Raw genomic sequence first — 16,935 nt, forward strand, 5'->3', positions numbered from 1 at the left:
CATATTCTAGCTGGTCTGAGCCTCATTTATTTTTTTAGAATACTCGTACTTTGTAATTAGCTCATACATATACATATGCGTGTAGTGGTGTAAGCACGCTAAACGACTGTTCAATGTCGTAGTATTGATTTGGTTGCAAATAAAAATTACACATCTGTCATTGAGTGTTGTCCTTTTAATGTTTAATTAAAAAGGCAAATGTAAAAATATTTACGACTAATGAACGCTTTCACTTTGCATGCCAACACACGGTTGCGTATACTGTGTATGTACATACTTACCGATAGCAATTCAGTGCAAGTGCACTTACTCTTACCCTCGTAGCAAAGTATGTTAATTGTGTTAGTATGACAACATGCAGAGACATTCAACGGCATGATTTTTCATTTATTTCTCTTTGTGGGTTTTGTGTTTAAAACATAAAGTTATGTAAACATTTTTAATGCAATTTAAGCCTGAAAAATTCAATTACCACTTACTTTATCATCAGAGACACAGTCTGCATCTGTGTTGAGTCCACCCTACTGTCAATGAGATGACGTTTGTTGTTGTTATAAAAATAGACAATTATAGATAATAGATATTAAAAATGTTCAGGTGGCAGCTACCACCGTAGGCTAAATGTATGTACCTGTAGGTATGTACAGTAATAGACGTGAATCTCCATACAGATGCATCATATTACTAAGCATCTTACAAGAAATGTATGTCTTTACTTTAATTTTAGCCGCAAAATACAATTTTATTTACAATTTGCGTTTAATATAAAACTTAAACTAAACTTAGCTTAACTTAACTTAACATAACCTAACTTAACGTAACTTAACTTAACTTAACTACACTTTACTTAGCTTAACTAAACTTAACATAACTTAATCTTTAAAATGTACGAAACAATTATCTCAAATCTTGATTGCAAGCCTATTTAAAATAATGACTGGGATAAAGGAGAGTACAGATATCTCTACGCTGACAATCACACACAAACTCACATGCTTAGGGTCACCAAATTGAAAGTAATGCAAATCAAATGGACTATTCACATAAGCTCTATTTTTGAGATGACCCCACATAAAATATTCCCAAGACATTGAATTGAGCGACTTTTTAAGCAAGTAGCTGAAAAATATCGTGAGATAATTCTTCCTGGGAATTTCATTTGCCATAAATGAATTGTTGCATATTACGCCATCGTTTTTGAAACCGCATAGCGTCAGAGTATATTATATCCTTATAGTATGCACACCATGCAAATAACAAATTTCGGTTTTCTTCAATGTTTTCTTTTTATTTTTACATCAGCATTATTTTCAACTAAGCCGCCGGATTAATTTTATGACTTGTTCTAAACCATTCGACTTAAATTGTTCGATTAACTTTTGTATTCTTGATTCTGTTGAACGACCGAAAATGTTCACAATTTTGCTAGTTTGTCAATTTTCCCAAATCTATCGTTTTTCTAGCAGATTTTAGTTGTTTTTATACGTTTCTAGTGTGAAAATCAACTGGCTTTAGTGCATAACACCTGTCAAAAAAGGGTCGAACTATAACAGCTGCAAAAGCGACACTCTCACTTGAAAGACCCTCTTCAAATGCTCTACCTCTCTTTAGCCAGAGGTTAGTGAAAGCTGAAATGCTTTAGCGTAGACAAATGCGTCCATTGAACTGTGACAACGTTAGGCAATGAATGGATGAATTAAGGAATTACATTAAGACATCCGCATAATTCGCGCGTTTAAAAGCTATTTTATGCATTAATAATTCTCATACAGATTATCACAAATAACTGGTAGATTAAGAAGAAGAAAAGATAATCGCAGGCGTGGGTGAATTTTATGTACATTTAATTTCTTGCACTGCTCAACAAAATTTTACTGATTTTAATTTATTGGCTTTTTTATATTGATTGATTTTATTTCTCTTTTTGTTTTATATTTTAGCTATGCCGCAGCTTCGAATTCTTTTATTTACAATTCACTGCATTTATTTGTTTAACTTTTCATAAATTCATATTTGTGTAAATAAAAATGCGTTTAATCACTCGCACTGCTGTTTATGCAAACACTCGTACATACGTACACATGTATATTAGGGGGTTCATCATTTTCCATATAAAATAAAATTCGGTACTGTTTTTGCACCCGAAATTATAAAATGTATCATATTTTAAGAGTTCTGCCAAAATATTTCGGAAAAATATTAAAATTTACAATTTGAAAAAACCTCTGAAAATCGTTTTTTTTTTTTGTATAAAAAAATATTTTTATTTTTCGTATAAACTATTTTTTTTATAAATAATTTTTTGTTTTTTGTAAAAATAAAATAATTTATAAATAAAAATAAAATTATATTAGTTTTATAAATAATAAATTATTTTATTATATTACTTTTTTTAATCATTTTTTTTTCTTTTATTTTTTTTTTAATAATTTTTTTTATATTTATCCAAATGTTTAAAATTGTTATCAACAGAATTAAAATAGTATTATAGCAGAAAGTTTAGTGTGTGAAGTGCTAAATTTTCTAAGGAGTGAGAAGGGTGGAGAATTACCTTTCCAATTAATTCTTAGAAGTCTAAATCGCTCAAGATTTTGCTGGATCACTTAAATTTTACTTAAACCTACTTATCTTCCAAAAAAGTCAAAAATAGCATTACAAATCTCAACATTTTGATTCCGTTGATGAACATTTTTATTTATTTTTATCTGATTATTTATTCAGACCTTTTAAACTTCTTCTATTATCGCATGCCTGTTTTCACCAGTCAATTTTAATATTTATTTGGAATTTACCAGGCTGGTAAAATTTAAAGTAATCCAATTTCAATACGCAACTTTGCTATTTTAAATCTTATATTTAATTGCTGTTTTAATTTTAATAGATTTAAAATGGTTTGATGAAACCGGGCATAAGGTTATTTTTTGGAAACATTTATTTTACTTAAAAAAAACCCCGATTTTTGGGGATGTTTTGAAATCGGCCCAGCTCACGTAAATCTTAATATTATATATTTCCAAAATAAATTGGCGTAAGTCTTAGTATATAATAAATTTTACAATGGCAGCGAAAAAAATTTGTTTCTTTTGTTTTGGTTGTAAGTGCACACGTACGCCTAAATTTTTTTTCAACAACGTATTTCCACATGACTCACTCATAGTAACTATGTATATATGCATGTGCAAGTGCATGCATCCAGAAATCCTGCAACTTCATAAATATTTGATTCCATGCATGTATTTGTATGCAAACTGACAAAGAGAATTTCCGTCTGTTTCCTTTATTGCTCGTCATCTCGTTTGCATTTGTTGGGAATTTGGTCGAAAATGTGATTGCGCACAATTTTCGCTTTGATCATTTTTATTACAACCGCCGAGGGGAGTCTGAATGCGAAGGTATTTTGCGGCCCCATTCCACATGCACTCATACTTACATATAATAAAATTTATATTTTAATTCGACGCAAAGCTGTTTGATTTTATAGCAAGTAAATGTACATTTATTTGTGTGTAGTTGATGATGTTTTTGTTTTTTCTTGTTTTTATTTTTGTTTAAATAAATCAAACCCTGCTGAACTTGGAGCTGTTGTTTTCGTACATTCACTCAACTGGCATTAGAAAATATATCAACTTGTTGCATTAGACTGCAATTGAGAAAATTTGAAAAAATATTGTCTGTAGCCAAAATTGCCTTCCTTACATTTTCTAGTATCTCTACTGAGATATTTTTATATGATTGCAAAGGTCGAAACAAATTTTTGACACCAAGCCCCAAGGGCTATGCTCTTTCGAAGGTTTTTGACGTACTGAATCCGAATCTGAACTCAATCCCAAGCCCCTAGGAACATAAAGTTTTCGAGATACTCGAGATTAGAAGTGCAAAATGTACTATTTTTGGTTATATTTGAGGTTATACTTGTACATAGCTTATACTTTCAAGCCAATTTTGCAACACATTTCCGATAGTTTCCCCCCATGGCAGCAATGGTGTGAAAAATATTGTACTTCAGTGTCGCAGACTGTCGAGGATTAACGACATAAAATTGATTATTACCCGTATCTTACAAAAAATGGTCTAATTGCATCATCATTGCATTGTATCGAATCGGCTTTGTGGAAGCCAAACGACTTCACACAACTATCGAACGAGTTGTGGGTGCTTAACACTTCTTCAATGTGGTCAAAAAAAAAAAAGTTGGTCAACATAAGTCTGTAGCGCTCTTCATTAGCCTTAAATTTATTGATGTATTCATTTTCCAAGAAAAAATGAGTCAGTAATGCTAACGCCGCAAAAACCACATCAAAAAGCAGACGCTTCGGACCTAATGAGCAAATAACCGTGCGGATAATGTTGGGTAGCTGAGATCTGATGTTCGGCATACAAGTTAAGTCGCCTTTCTTCAAGCTTTCTGGACACCTGTAGACCAGATTCTTGGTTTATTTCAAGCATTATTTGTCGTCGGCTTAAAAGCATCTGCTGCTTTGCTCTTGCGTATTATAGCTCCATCCACATTAACATCAGTTTTTTCGCGTCTTTGGTTTTCTTTCCGTTTTTTTGCTAAGTAGGATGAATCTTTCTTAACTAAATTAAGAGCATTATAAACCATTTTCTGAGAGCACATCATCATTTCAGCTATTTATGCATAGCTTTTTCCGTTTTGACTCGTACGGCATATAAGTGCTCTTTTCTCCGGCGTGCAATGCTTTCCACGTCACATTTTTAGTAAGTACTTTAAAATTGTATTTAAGAAACAAAAAATTATACTAAAAATCGCTGAAACAATATTAAAGTTTTACTCTCCGCTGAACAAGTTGAAATGTGATATTTTTGTGTCCACTTCAAAACAGCAATAAGCATAAATAAAATAGAACGCAAAAAATTCCATCGAAAAAAACGGTAAATTCCTCGCATAAATGTAAGCTTAATAACGGTAATAAATGTAAACAAACCAATTTATTTGATCAAAGCAGAGTTCGTGCTAAAAACTTAACATGTAAGGTTCACACTTGTGCTATTTATCTGTCCATGGCTGTATACAAGGTGGCGCAAAATTATTCATCCAATTTTGTTGTTGAATAACTTTTTACTAAAAAAAAAAAATTTTTGAGTTGGAAGTTTTTATTTTTGTCTTTACGCGCTTCATTGCGTGTTCCTTTGTATACTGCAGCAACGTCAACGACGTCATTTGGAAAAATTATTAATTCATTTTGCGCCTCCTTGTAGTATGAGTTCATACGTGAAACTACGACATGTTGTTGTTGTAAAAGCACAAACATTCCCCATACATATACGGGGAATGCTGGTGAAGTGAAAGTCCTTAGCCGGATATAAATCCGGATCGTTCCGGTTACGTTGAGCCGACTGTCGAGGGAACGTGAAACTACGACATCGCTGACTGTGCCAAACGTTAACGATTGTTGTAACATCATGAAATATTCCCCATAAATATTTGGGAAATGCCGCTGTGTAGTTCCAGTGAACCGACTGTCTCTAGCGATGTATTCTGCTATAACTACGCAGCGTGCAGATCAAATCAATTCAGCAAATCTCATACAGATAACTTTTACTTCACAAATTAGACGCGTGGGATGACTATGTCGAGTCTGATCCATCTCTGAGTGTGCATAAAATCCGGAAATTTCGAATACGTTTATGAGAATTTTAGTGTGAGGTGGTGGACTGTTGCCGGCGTGAACTCATGTTTGTTTGTTCAACGACACATATCAAAATCCCCAAAACTGCTAACTGCCAATGAAGAAGAAAAACTCATGTCTGTGTAGTTTTGTCTAATTTTCTAAACTTTCATCACAGATATTCCACTTAAACTCGCGTGTTAGAAAAATAAACACTAAAAACTAAATATATAATTAAACTTTCCACAAAAAAGAACATTTGCCACCAAATATGTGAACGCCTGAAATGAATCTCACTACTGAAATTAAAATAAAAAAGTGAAGTTTCTCAGCCTTCGCTGTATATCTTCTGTGTGTTCTACTCGTTTTGTGTTTTTCTTTCAACATAATTAACTGTGCGCAAATTCAATACTTTCCGGGAGCCAATAACGCTTAACCGCTGTTAAACCGCAAACAACGCACGTGAACATGAATTTCCTCTCTCCCGATGACATTTTTAGTGGTGTGCGCCGCAAAAGCCTTTGCAACGGTTCATTACTACTATCGAGCGGGAAAAATAGCAGCCACCACAATTCCGGCGAGAATAATAGTCTCAATGTGACGCCAAGCAAAGGGCAAAGCAAAAAGGAACGCCGACGTGGCAGCTTCAATGAGGCCACCGCCAATGGTGGCAGCAGCGCCAATGGCTCGAGTGGCGGTCGTCGTGCTTCGTTGGTGTCAAGGTAGTGCATAAAAATGTGAAAATTATTTGTAAGAATTTTCTGAAAAACATGTAACCAGATAGATTTCTTAGTTTATGCGTAGCTTATAAGTCTTAGATATAATATTTACTACGTTTTAAAAGCTCAGTTCGAGTGCTCTTTCTACTTTTGAAATGTTCTTCCTCCATCATTTATAAATTTGATTTGAAAATCGGTTTTAGTTGTACTAATACACCTTTCGTTTCGATTAATGTACTTTACAGATGGTTCAAGCACATTTCCGATGCCGCTGAACAGTACAAACCACGCTCGAAGAACGCCAATCATGAACCAGTCGACGATCCAGCGATCGCCACTTTACCGCATTCCAATACGAAGGAGTCCCTTGAACTCACACCAGAACGGCCGCCACCAGCTTCGGCCACCGCCACGGTGACGACTACACCATTGGCGCCCATGATGCCCATCGCTACGGCGACTTCGGTCAATGTCAACAACAACAATAATAATAATAATGACCAACATAACGTACAATTGCGAAATGGGCGTCGGGAGAGCACCTCAACAGCTGGCAGCGCCGACCACAAAATGCGGCTTAGTCACAACGAGCTCTCACCTTCGATTGGCTCATCGTCAGCCGCCTTATCATCCGCCTCCACAGCTTCGCTATCGTCATCGTCTGCGGTCAACCGCACAATGTCGACGCGCAGTTGTGGCGAACCCAACAACAATAACGGCGGCTACGAGAATTCGAGCGTAACTCTTCGTCACACACAGTCGGCGCGTCAGGCGAACGGTCACAATGTTGGTGCCGGCGCGGATGAGTTTGGCTCGAATATAAGCGGCACGAGTCTCGGTAGTGGTTCGAAACGCGACAGCGCCAGCATTGTGTACTCAAATAACTCGAACAATACGCGTACGTTGATGCAATCGTCTCCGCCATTGGTCGAACCCACCGCCATACAGATCAGCATTAGTCCGGCACATACCGCCGAACCGGTACTCACACCGGCCGAGCGACTCCGTCGTCTGGATGCGTCAATACGTGACGGCCTGTTAGAGAAACAGAAAATCATTTGTGATATGTTCAGGCTGCCGGTGGAACATTTTCATGAGATCGTCGACATTGCGGCGATGCCGGAAGCGCCCAAAGACAGCGCTGACATTGCATTGGCAGCGTACGCGCAGGTGCAATCACTAACCGAGGTACTAAACGATTATATGCATGTGACGCCCGAACATGAAATATCTGCTGTATCCACGGCTGTTTGCGATCAGTGCCACGAAAAGCAACAGCAACAGCATCATCACCACAGCCAACGACCGCTGACACCGCTCACGGCCGCCTCATCGAATTCATCTTCAACATCAACAATGAACTCGACCGGCTCTTCGACTACAACACAAATAGCAGCCACGAGCAGCGTTGCAGCTGCGGCTACATTAGTAGACACACCACCACCCCTTCCGCCGCCGAATAAGCAAATAGCACAACAGCAAACACCCACCGCCAAAACACCGACCAGTACACGTACCGTGCTGCAAAATGCATTGCTAGATGAGGATATACACGAAGACGACGACGGCTACTGCGAAATCGACGAGCTGCGGCTGCCGGCTTTGCCACCGTCGCTAGCGTCAAAGGCTACCAAAGCTTCATCTCCACCGCCGCCTTTACCACCTCCGGCTGGCAATTTTAAAGCACCACCGCTGCCCCCACCACCAGCAGCAACAGTAACAACTCAACATCACCAACTGCAACAGGAGGAGAGGAGTAGTTCCAATGCAGTGACCACAAACTCGACTCTTCCTGAGGAAAACACTAAAACTGCGAACGCAGCTGAATTGGTGAAACGTCAAAGCACAATTAGCGCGGATAGCATTCCCGAAGAATCTGCCGACGAGGTCACGCAGGCGTTAAGCGAAGATAAAGAGGGCGAGCCGATAACTGGCAAAGAGGAGGATGTAAATATTAAGGAAGATGATAGTACGTTTATGGCAGATCCCACAGTTGGACAAACACATAAGGAGGAGGCGAAGCAGGAAAAAATTGAGCTCGAAGTAAAGGAGGAGGTGACAAGCGGTGACGAAAAGAAGGAATCAGATGAAAACAAAACAGCAGATGATATAGCAAACGCAACCACAACAGTCACAAACGATTTGGCAGAGACTACAGCAGCGGAGACTACTGGCTCCACTGAGCCGCAAAACGAGCAGAATGCTTCGAAAGAATGTGAAGAGACAGCAGACAAACCAACAACAACGGATGCCACCATAGTGTGCGGTGAAAAAAAAGCAGTGGACACAGCAGCACCAACAACAACAACTACAGCAAGCACTAACAATACCCACGCCGAAGAGCACATGGAAGTCAATGACGCGTATGAAACTTTGGTATGACATAGCAATTCTCACGAAAAACCATCTAGTACTAATCTTCTTCTTTTCCATTTTATTTTTCATTACTATCACTGGGTCACAGTCGACGCTGAGCAGTAAACTGAGCAGTGTTCTGACTATGGTCGATAACTCCACGCAGACAATACCAACGGCACTGGCCACAATTCCGGCAATAGTCAACACAAACACCAATCTTCCTGTACACTGCGGACCTAACCGCATACAGCACGCCAACTCGCTGGAGCCAAGCGTGCCTTGTCATGCGCTGAATACGATTGTTAGCTCATTGAATTCGCAAATTTCATTACTTTTGGTAAGCGAGAACTGGGTGCCAAATGATGGCTTTTCTATTGTAAATGAAATTATTTATTAATGTTTATGCGTTTCTTTTGTTTAGCCAAAGATCAATGAACGCGACATGGAAAGGGAGCGCCTACGCAAAGAGAATCAGCATTTGCGTGAATTGTTAAATGCGATGCATGAACGTCAGCGAGTTGAAGCAAAATTGGTGAGCAAACCATATTTTTGTTTTTATTTTACTTTAGTTATTCTTTTATTTAGTTTATTATTTTTTATTATAAATGTATTCTTATTATTTTCATTAAATTTGAGTATTTTATTTTAATGATATGTTGCGATATGTTGTTCTTAAAGATCTAACACTTTCATAATAAGTTTCAATAATATTATCGCGTAAAATTGTATGTACATCTGTCCAATTGACAAATGTCATAGATGGCATAAAAAAGGATACCGTCTAGGAATTACGCACCACTGACATCTAGGCGTCACTTTTAAAAGACCATTTAATCGTATAGTTGTATATCGTAAACTTTAAATGGCTAAAAATAAATCTATATATATTATATATAATCATATATTTATATATAAATCATATTAGGAATTTTCAGGTCTCATAGGTTGTGGTTTCGGGTCCTCTAAATAATTATTTAACCATTAAAAACTGGGACATAGGAGAATCAGACACTTACGTCACCTTGGCTAAAAAAGTGTGCATATCTTCTGCTCAAATATGAACGAGACGTTATCAAACAACGGTCCGCGGATGACATATGGTAAAAATAAATTTTTTGTCTTTTGGTAGGACTGTTATAAGCTTACATGGCAAATTTCAGCGTGATATGTCACATAGTTTGTTTTCTGTGCTACTGTAAACAAGTCAAGCTCGAGTGTGTTCTTCGAATTCTCTTTTATGACTTCAATTGTCTCAAAATGTTTTCCACGGAGCGGCAACTTGAGCTTGGGAAACAGGAAAAAGTCACATGGAGCCATATTAGGCGAATACGGTGCTTGCGGAATGATATTAACATTATTTTTGTTCAAATAATCGCGAACAAGACGCGATGTGTGAGCTGGTGCATTATCGTGATGCAAGAACCATGACTTGTTGTCCCACAATTCCTTCCTTTTAAGACGAGTGTTCTCGCGCAAACGCTTTAAAACGTCTAAATAATATTCAGCGTTAACCGATTTTGCGATTTGTACGATTTTCAAACACAATTTCCCTTACTTTTCCGATGTTTTCGTCGTTTACTGATGTTGCTGGACGACGTTCATGAGGCAAGTATTCAACCGATGTGCGGCCCTCTTTGAACGATTTGTACCACTGGAAAACACGTGCACGCGATAGAGCAGAGTCCCCAAAGGTTGTCTACACCATTTTTAAGGCGTCTGAAGCCGAAATTTTGTTGGAATAACAAAATTTCCAACAAATTCTTTGTTCAACTTGAATTTCCATCGTTAAATTCGAAAAACACACTCGAGCTTGACTTGTTTACAGTAGCACAGAAAACAAACTATGTGACATATCACGCTGAAATTTGCCATGTAAGCTTATAACAGTCCTACCAAAAAACAAAAAATTTATTTTTGCCATATGTCATCCGCGGACCGTTTTATTGATAACGTCTCGTTCATATTTGAGCAGAAGTATACTCGTACATAGATAAATACATTATGTAATGTAATGTCTTCTTAGACTAAATGAGAGCATTAGGCTTGGACGAATTTATTTTACATACAGACAGACAGCCTTGGTTTTATTTTTTATTGCTTCATTTATTTATTTGTTTTTGTTTTTGAACTGTTTAAGGGGGGACCCTCATTTATCGGGTCAAAAAAATCGATTTTTTGGAAATAATTTTAATCTATTCTACAACTATTTAAGAATATACTTTCAAAATTTCAAGTCGATATCTGTATTTTTGAAGGAGTGACAAAATTTTTAACAGGATGCGACGGGTGGCCTGATCGCCTGTATCCAAAACTTTAAACGCGTTTTTCTCGAAACATCATTTTTCGATTTTGTGTACACAATTGAGAACGCTGTATTGAACCAATCAGGCTTTACAATAGCTCATTTTAAAGATAATTAAATTGTTTTCAATGTGACATTAAGTGTTTTAAAAAAAAAAAAAGATTTTCATATTTTTTTGTAATTTTAAAGTCAATTTTTATGCATGAAAAATCACTTTTAACATAAAACTGGGTAAAAAATATCAGTTTCGACATTTTTTTTTTAAATCAAAATGTCACATCGAAGGTATTATCCTAAAGTTTTAAAAAAAATTTGGTTTTTTTATTTCAGAAAAAAATTCAGAGCGCTAGAATGTACACAGATAGAATGAGGTGCCATGGACGAGGTGTATATTTCCATACTTAAAATGTTTTTTTCTTCTCCGAAAATTTTTGTAGACAGTCAAGACATTTATTAAAGTACTTTATGAATTACAAAACGTTTGAAGTTATTTTACCTGAGAAAAAAATTCCCAAAAATGATGCATTTTTCGACCGTCTAAATGAGAGTCCCCCCTTAATTTAATTTTATTTTGTTTTGTTTTGCTTTATTTTTTTATTTACATACATACTTAACTTTTTCACTTATTTTACTTTGTTTTATTCTTATTAAAACTTTTTTATTCCAATTTATTATTTATTTTATATTTTCATTTATTTTATAAGTTTTATTTTATCTCATTTTATTCTATTTTATATAATTTTTGCATTTTATTTTATTGATTTTTTTTTTTGTAGACTTATTTTATTTAATTTTGTTTTATTTTATTTCCTTTTATTAATCCTTTTAATTTATTTTATTTTACATTATTTTTTATTTATTTTATTTCATTTTATTCTTATAACATATAATTTAATTTATTTTGCTCTGTGTTATTTTTTTATTTTTGTAAATTTATTTTACATACAGACAGGCCTGTTTTTACTTTTTATTGCTTTCGTTTTTTCATTTATTTTACCTCGTTTTATTTTTATTCAAATTTTCTTATTCTAATTTATTTGTTTTTTATTATTATTGTTATATTGTCATTAATTTCGTTTTATTTTATCTCATTTTATTTTATTCTATTTTATATTATTTTTTCATATTATTTTATTGATTTTTTTTTTTTTGTATTTTTATAAATTTATTTTATTTCATTTTATTCTATTTCATTTTGTTATATTTTTATTATATTTTATTTATTTTGTTTTATGTTATTTTCATTTACATCTTTTTTTCTTTTGTTATTTATTTTATTCGACTTCATTATATTTTTATTAGTTTATTCATTTAATTTTGCTAAATTTATTTAATTTTTTACTTTACTTCATTCCATTTGGTTTTATTTCATTTCATTTTATTTTGTTTTTATTTTATTTTACTTTATTTTTTCGTTTATTGTATTTAATTGTTTTCTTAATTTTGTTTAATTTATTTTATTTATTGTAGGTCTTTTTTTTTGCTATTTATTTGCTTTTTATTTTGTTGTATATTTAATCTTATTATATCTTATTTTTACTTTATACTTTTTTAAATTTATTTTTATTTAATTTTTTTATTTATTTAATTTTATTGTAGGTATTAATTTAATTTTATTAATATATTTCATTTAGTTTGTTCGTTGTATTTTTTTGTATTTAATTTTTATTTGTTTTTGTTTAATTTTTTAATAAATTTTTTAGTTTTTTCATTTCAAATAAATTCGTTTTGACTTATTTTATTTGATTTTGTTCTATTTTTTTTTTAATTTTTTTTTTTTTATATACATATATCTGTTTTTTTTTGTTATTATTTCATTATATATTTCATCTTATTTTGTTCATTTATTTATTATACATATTTTTGTACTAACTTTTTAGTTTAGTTCATTTAAAATAATTTCGTTTCATTTAATTTTCGTTATTTATTTTCTGTGTGTCATGAGAATAAATTCTATTTTTAAATTCTCTCATCTGCAGGAAACTCCAACTGATGCGAATGCTATGATCAGTGCCGGTGATACAACATTAACCGATGAAACGGATGGCGACAATGTCAAAACCTCAACCCCCAAGATCAACTCCAACTCCCCAGCCGATTTAGTGGCAGCGGCGGACTCCACACCTATGGCACCAAGTGTCGGGAACACAGCAACACAGGAGGGCGTGAACTCCATAACAACAAAATCAACAGTTAACAATACAACAACAAAAACATCATTAGATCAAGCTACCACACCAACAACTAACACAGCACCACCCCAGGCAGCAGCAGCAGCAGCATCAACTGATAGCGAGAATTAAACGAAAAGGGCCAAAAAGAAAGCAATTAGAGTATTGACTAAATGTAAACAAAATTTTGTAGATATATATAGATATATACCAATGGATGTATGCATGTATAGATGTTGCACGAATTCAATTACTCGATGTTATTATTAAAGAATATTGGTGAAGCAGAATTGTTGTGGTCGTCGGCGTCGTAAGCGCAGTTCGTACAATCGTACCTTGGTTAATAGGAGATAAAATTGCATTTTGTAGAAGAAAATCATGCAACAACGGCAACAGCAACAGCAACAATAATAATTATTATATATTAAATGAAATTGCATGTACTATGTATAATTAATTTTTTTTCGTAAATCAATGCGCAAGAAATTGCAAGAGAAGATTTGTCTTTAAGTAAGAAAAACAAACGGATAAATAATTGTGTATTAAGTAAAGTGGAAAAATTATATACAAATACTTATATACATACAAATGCGTTTCATGTACTTGTCGATCGTTGTCTGTGGTTGCACCTACTTGTATGCATGTGAAACACACACACGCACAACTTTAGAAACAACGCTACACATTCTACATTGCATTGGAGTTTAAGCATTTTGAAACAAAAAAAGAAAATTACAAGTGCTGTTCGACTTGATTAAAAGTGAATTTTGTCTTTGACCAAAGTCCACAATGTGTGTAAGCGAGGGAGAGCTTAGCGCAATTTTTGAATGGTTACGAAACGATTAAGTGGCATGAAGCGAAGCAAGGCGGACTGTGGATGTTTTGCAAATCTTGCAGCAGACAATTGGACGCGCGAATTCGATGAGCTTTACTTAATTGTTGAATCAATGAAAGCATTTTATTCACCACTTTTCGAATAGGGATCATATAAAGGCTGATAATATCACGTGAAAAATAAGCTGTCACCTTCCTGAAGCTTACGCAACTCGCGGGCAGCATTTTTAGCGGTAATTTTTCGAATTTTTATGTGTGAAAAATAAAGCCTATTTTTCGTGCGCCAACACTTGCATGTTTGGTGAAAAATACGCCGCACACGCCTTACACTACTTTTACACAATTATAGCGAAAATGCGAATTACAAAAAAAGTACACAACAAATTTTGAACACTAAACTGATGTATGTTTTTTGCAAAAACATACAAACATACGTATGTATATGTTTAGTAGAGCAAACCACAATGGGAATACACACTTTTGATTATCTCATTTAACTACAATACATAAGTGGATTTTGTAGCTAAAAAAAATTGTAATTAATTTAGCTGAGCTTAGCGAAACAATATGAATTTCAAAAGAAATACAAGGTACGAAAAAACATAAAAATATTGGACTTTTTTTATAAAAATATGCTACTAAATGACGCTGTATAAATAGCTGATCGCTGGTGTGAGCAAAAACAACAAAAAAGCAACAAAAACGTTGAAACGTGCTGTGAGTAAAAACTCGAGATAAGCTGATAGATAAGCTGCGATTTAAAATTCCATGGAATTGTGACTGTTGGTGTGAGCGAGGAGAGAGGAGAGAGGAACGGCGGAAAGCTGACACTTTATTATTCCATACATAAATACCTACATACATATATCAAAGCAATGGCGTCAATGAATGTTTTATGGAATCTATGTAATATTTCTAATCAAGGGACATATTTGAATGTCAACAATATTTGAGTAGCAACAGTCGGACCTTTGACTTTGAATAACTACTGCGCACGCTTGATGCATTCACTAATCGTTGGGTGTGGATTTTGTAAATTCGAATTCGATGGACTTTTGCACTACTAGACTGCGCACACTTAAAATTTGGGTGTTTTTGAAACATTTTTGTGGGTAAATAAAAATATACAAACGCGAAATTTCAAATATAGCGTTAATGACAAAGAGGAGGGGACTATTTTAGTTGATGATTTTTTTTTTGTTTTTTGGGCGCATAATTTCAGTTGGATTTTCAATCGGTTGTATAGTGAGTGAGTGAATCGGAAAAATAATTTGGGTAAAAGAATTTAAGAAAGATAATAAAAAACAACATCAATGATAAATAATTGAGAAAGGAAAATTTGCATAAGAACTATAAGAGTTAGAAATACAACATAAAAATGATTTATTTTGCATTCAGGTCGTAAAATCAAATCAAATCAAAAATTCACAAAAGACAAACGAGTTTTCACTACAGGCTCTAACAGCATCGTAATAATAAAAGGGTAACGAAAATTAAATGTATAATATAATTTAGATAAACAAAATTGATTTACTTTGCTACGTCACGCCTTTCATAAAAGTTCAACGCATATATCTGTGTACTTTTGATAAAACTACGTAACTCAATTAAGCACTTTTTTTATCAACCACTAAATTGCTTGCTTTCCTCGAGAGCTTTAATGAATTAACCATTTATAGCCTTGATGTAAGTAGACATCTTCATAAAACTTCAATGGAGTACCAAATTTTTCTTTGATAAAACGGAGTTTATAGATCTTAAAGCACAACCTGCTTAAGTCACAGAAGTTGTTTTATCAAAAGTGCGCATATGCTCGTATGCTTCGTTGAAAAGTAAAGTAAGCTAGATTTCCCAACTTGAATATTAAAATTTCATAGAAATTTGCGTGGCAATGAATGATATTCAAAACTTTTGGTTGTTCGCACTTCTCAATGAAAATTCCAAATATGAGCTTAAAATTTCTAAAGATCTAAATCTTGTTTTATAAAAATGCTTAGAAAATGGCATTTCGTTATAATTTTGTTATGAAGCATTTCAAAAATTGTTTATTTGAAATTTATTTAAGCACTGAAATTAATTAGTAAAAAAAATGTTTAAGTTTATTTTTATTAAAATGCTGAGCAATTGAAAAATTTATAGAAAAAAGTATAATTATATTCGACATAAAAAGTAAATTAATAAAAGTATAATAATTTACCAGCAAAATAAAAACGCTAAATAATTCTGAGCTTAAAAATATATATTAAAAGAGTTTCTTTGTTGTGCATTTAAAAAAAAATTATTTAAAAACTGTTGAAGTCCTGAATTTACTTTTACTTTTTAATAATAAATATCAAGTTTCTTTTTATTGAAATGCTGGTCAATTGAAAAAATTTATAACATTTTTTTTAAATAATAAAATACAAAATAAATAAAAGTTGATGGAAAATAAAAACATTAAATAGTCGAAGCTTAAAATATATCAAGTTTCGTTTTACTAAAGCGCTAATCAATTTAAAAAAATTTAAAAAACAAAGTATAAAAAAATAATAAATTGTTCGATTTAAAAAATAAATAAATACAAATTGCTGGTGAATAATTCTGAAAATATTAAATAATTCTGAGTATAAAAATTTTTTGATACAAGAGTTTCATTATTTTGCATTTAAAAACAATCATTTAAAAACTCTTTCAGCTCTGAACTTACTTCGCAATACAAAATTATCAAATTTTTTCTATTAAAATAAATAAATGTTTAATCCTGTAACATTTTCTTATCAAAACAAACGGTAAAAGTCTAACCAACACAAGGTATTGTAGGCGCAAGGAATTTTGAGCACTTCGCCCATTACGAGCGCTGATGCAAAATGGTTAAATAAAAATTTTGAATGCAAAAATGATTAATAAACCTTCTGTTTCATACAACCAATTAAAAAATTAAG

At 33.4% G+C, this 16,935-nt stretch overlaps 1 protein-coding gene across 2 annotated transcripts in view; it reads left to right on the top strand.

Moving 5' to 3' along the window:
- LOC129243621 (uncharacterized) overlaps nucleotides 1-13,617 on the top strand; it is a 180,265-nt gene extending 166,648 nt beyond the window's left edge. For both annotated transcript variants that reach the window (XM_054880774.1, XM_054880775.1), the window contains exons 10-13: nucleotides 6,595-8,725; nucleotides 8,814-9,044; nucleotides 9,129-9,239; nucleotides 12,989-13,617. In XM_054880774.1, coding sequence (XP_054736749.1) covers nucleotides 6,595-8,725; nucleotides 8,814-9,044; nucleotides 9,129-9,239; nucleotides 12,989-13,312 — 2,797 coding nt within the window. In that variant the 3' untranslated portion in view covers nucleotides 13,313-13,617. The remainder of the gene's footprint in view (nucleotides 1-6,594; nucleotides 8,726-8,813; nucleotides 9,045-9,128; nucleotides 9,240-12,988) is intronic.
- The last annotated feature ends 3,318 nt before the right edge of the window (nucleotides 13,618-16,935 follow it).

Source organism: Anastrepha obliqua, chromosome 4 (genome assembly GCF_027943255.1).
Source record: "Anastrepha obliqua isolate idAnaObli1 chromosome 4, idAnaObli1_1.0, whole genome shotgun sequence".
Classification (NCBI taxonomy): Eukaryota; Metazoa; Arthropoda; class Insecta; order Diptera; family Tephritidae; genus Anastrepha; species Anastrepha obliqua.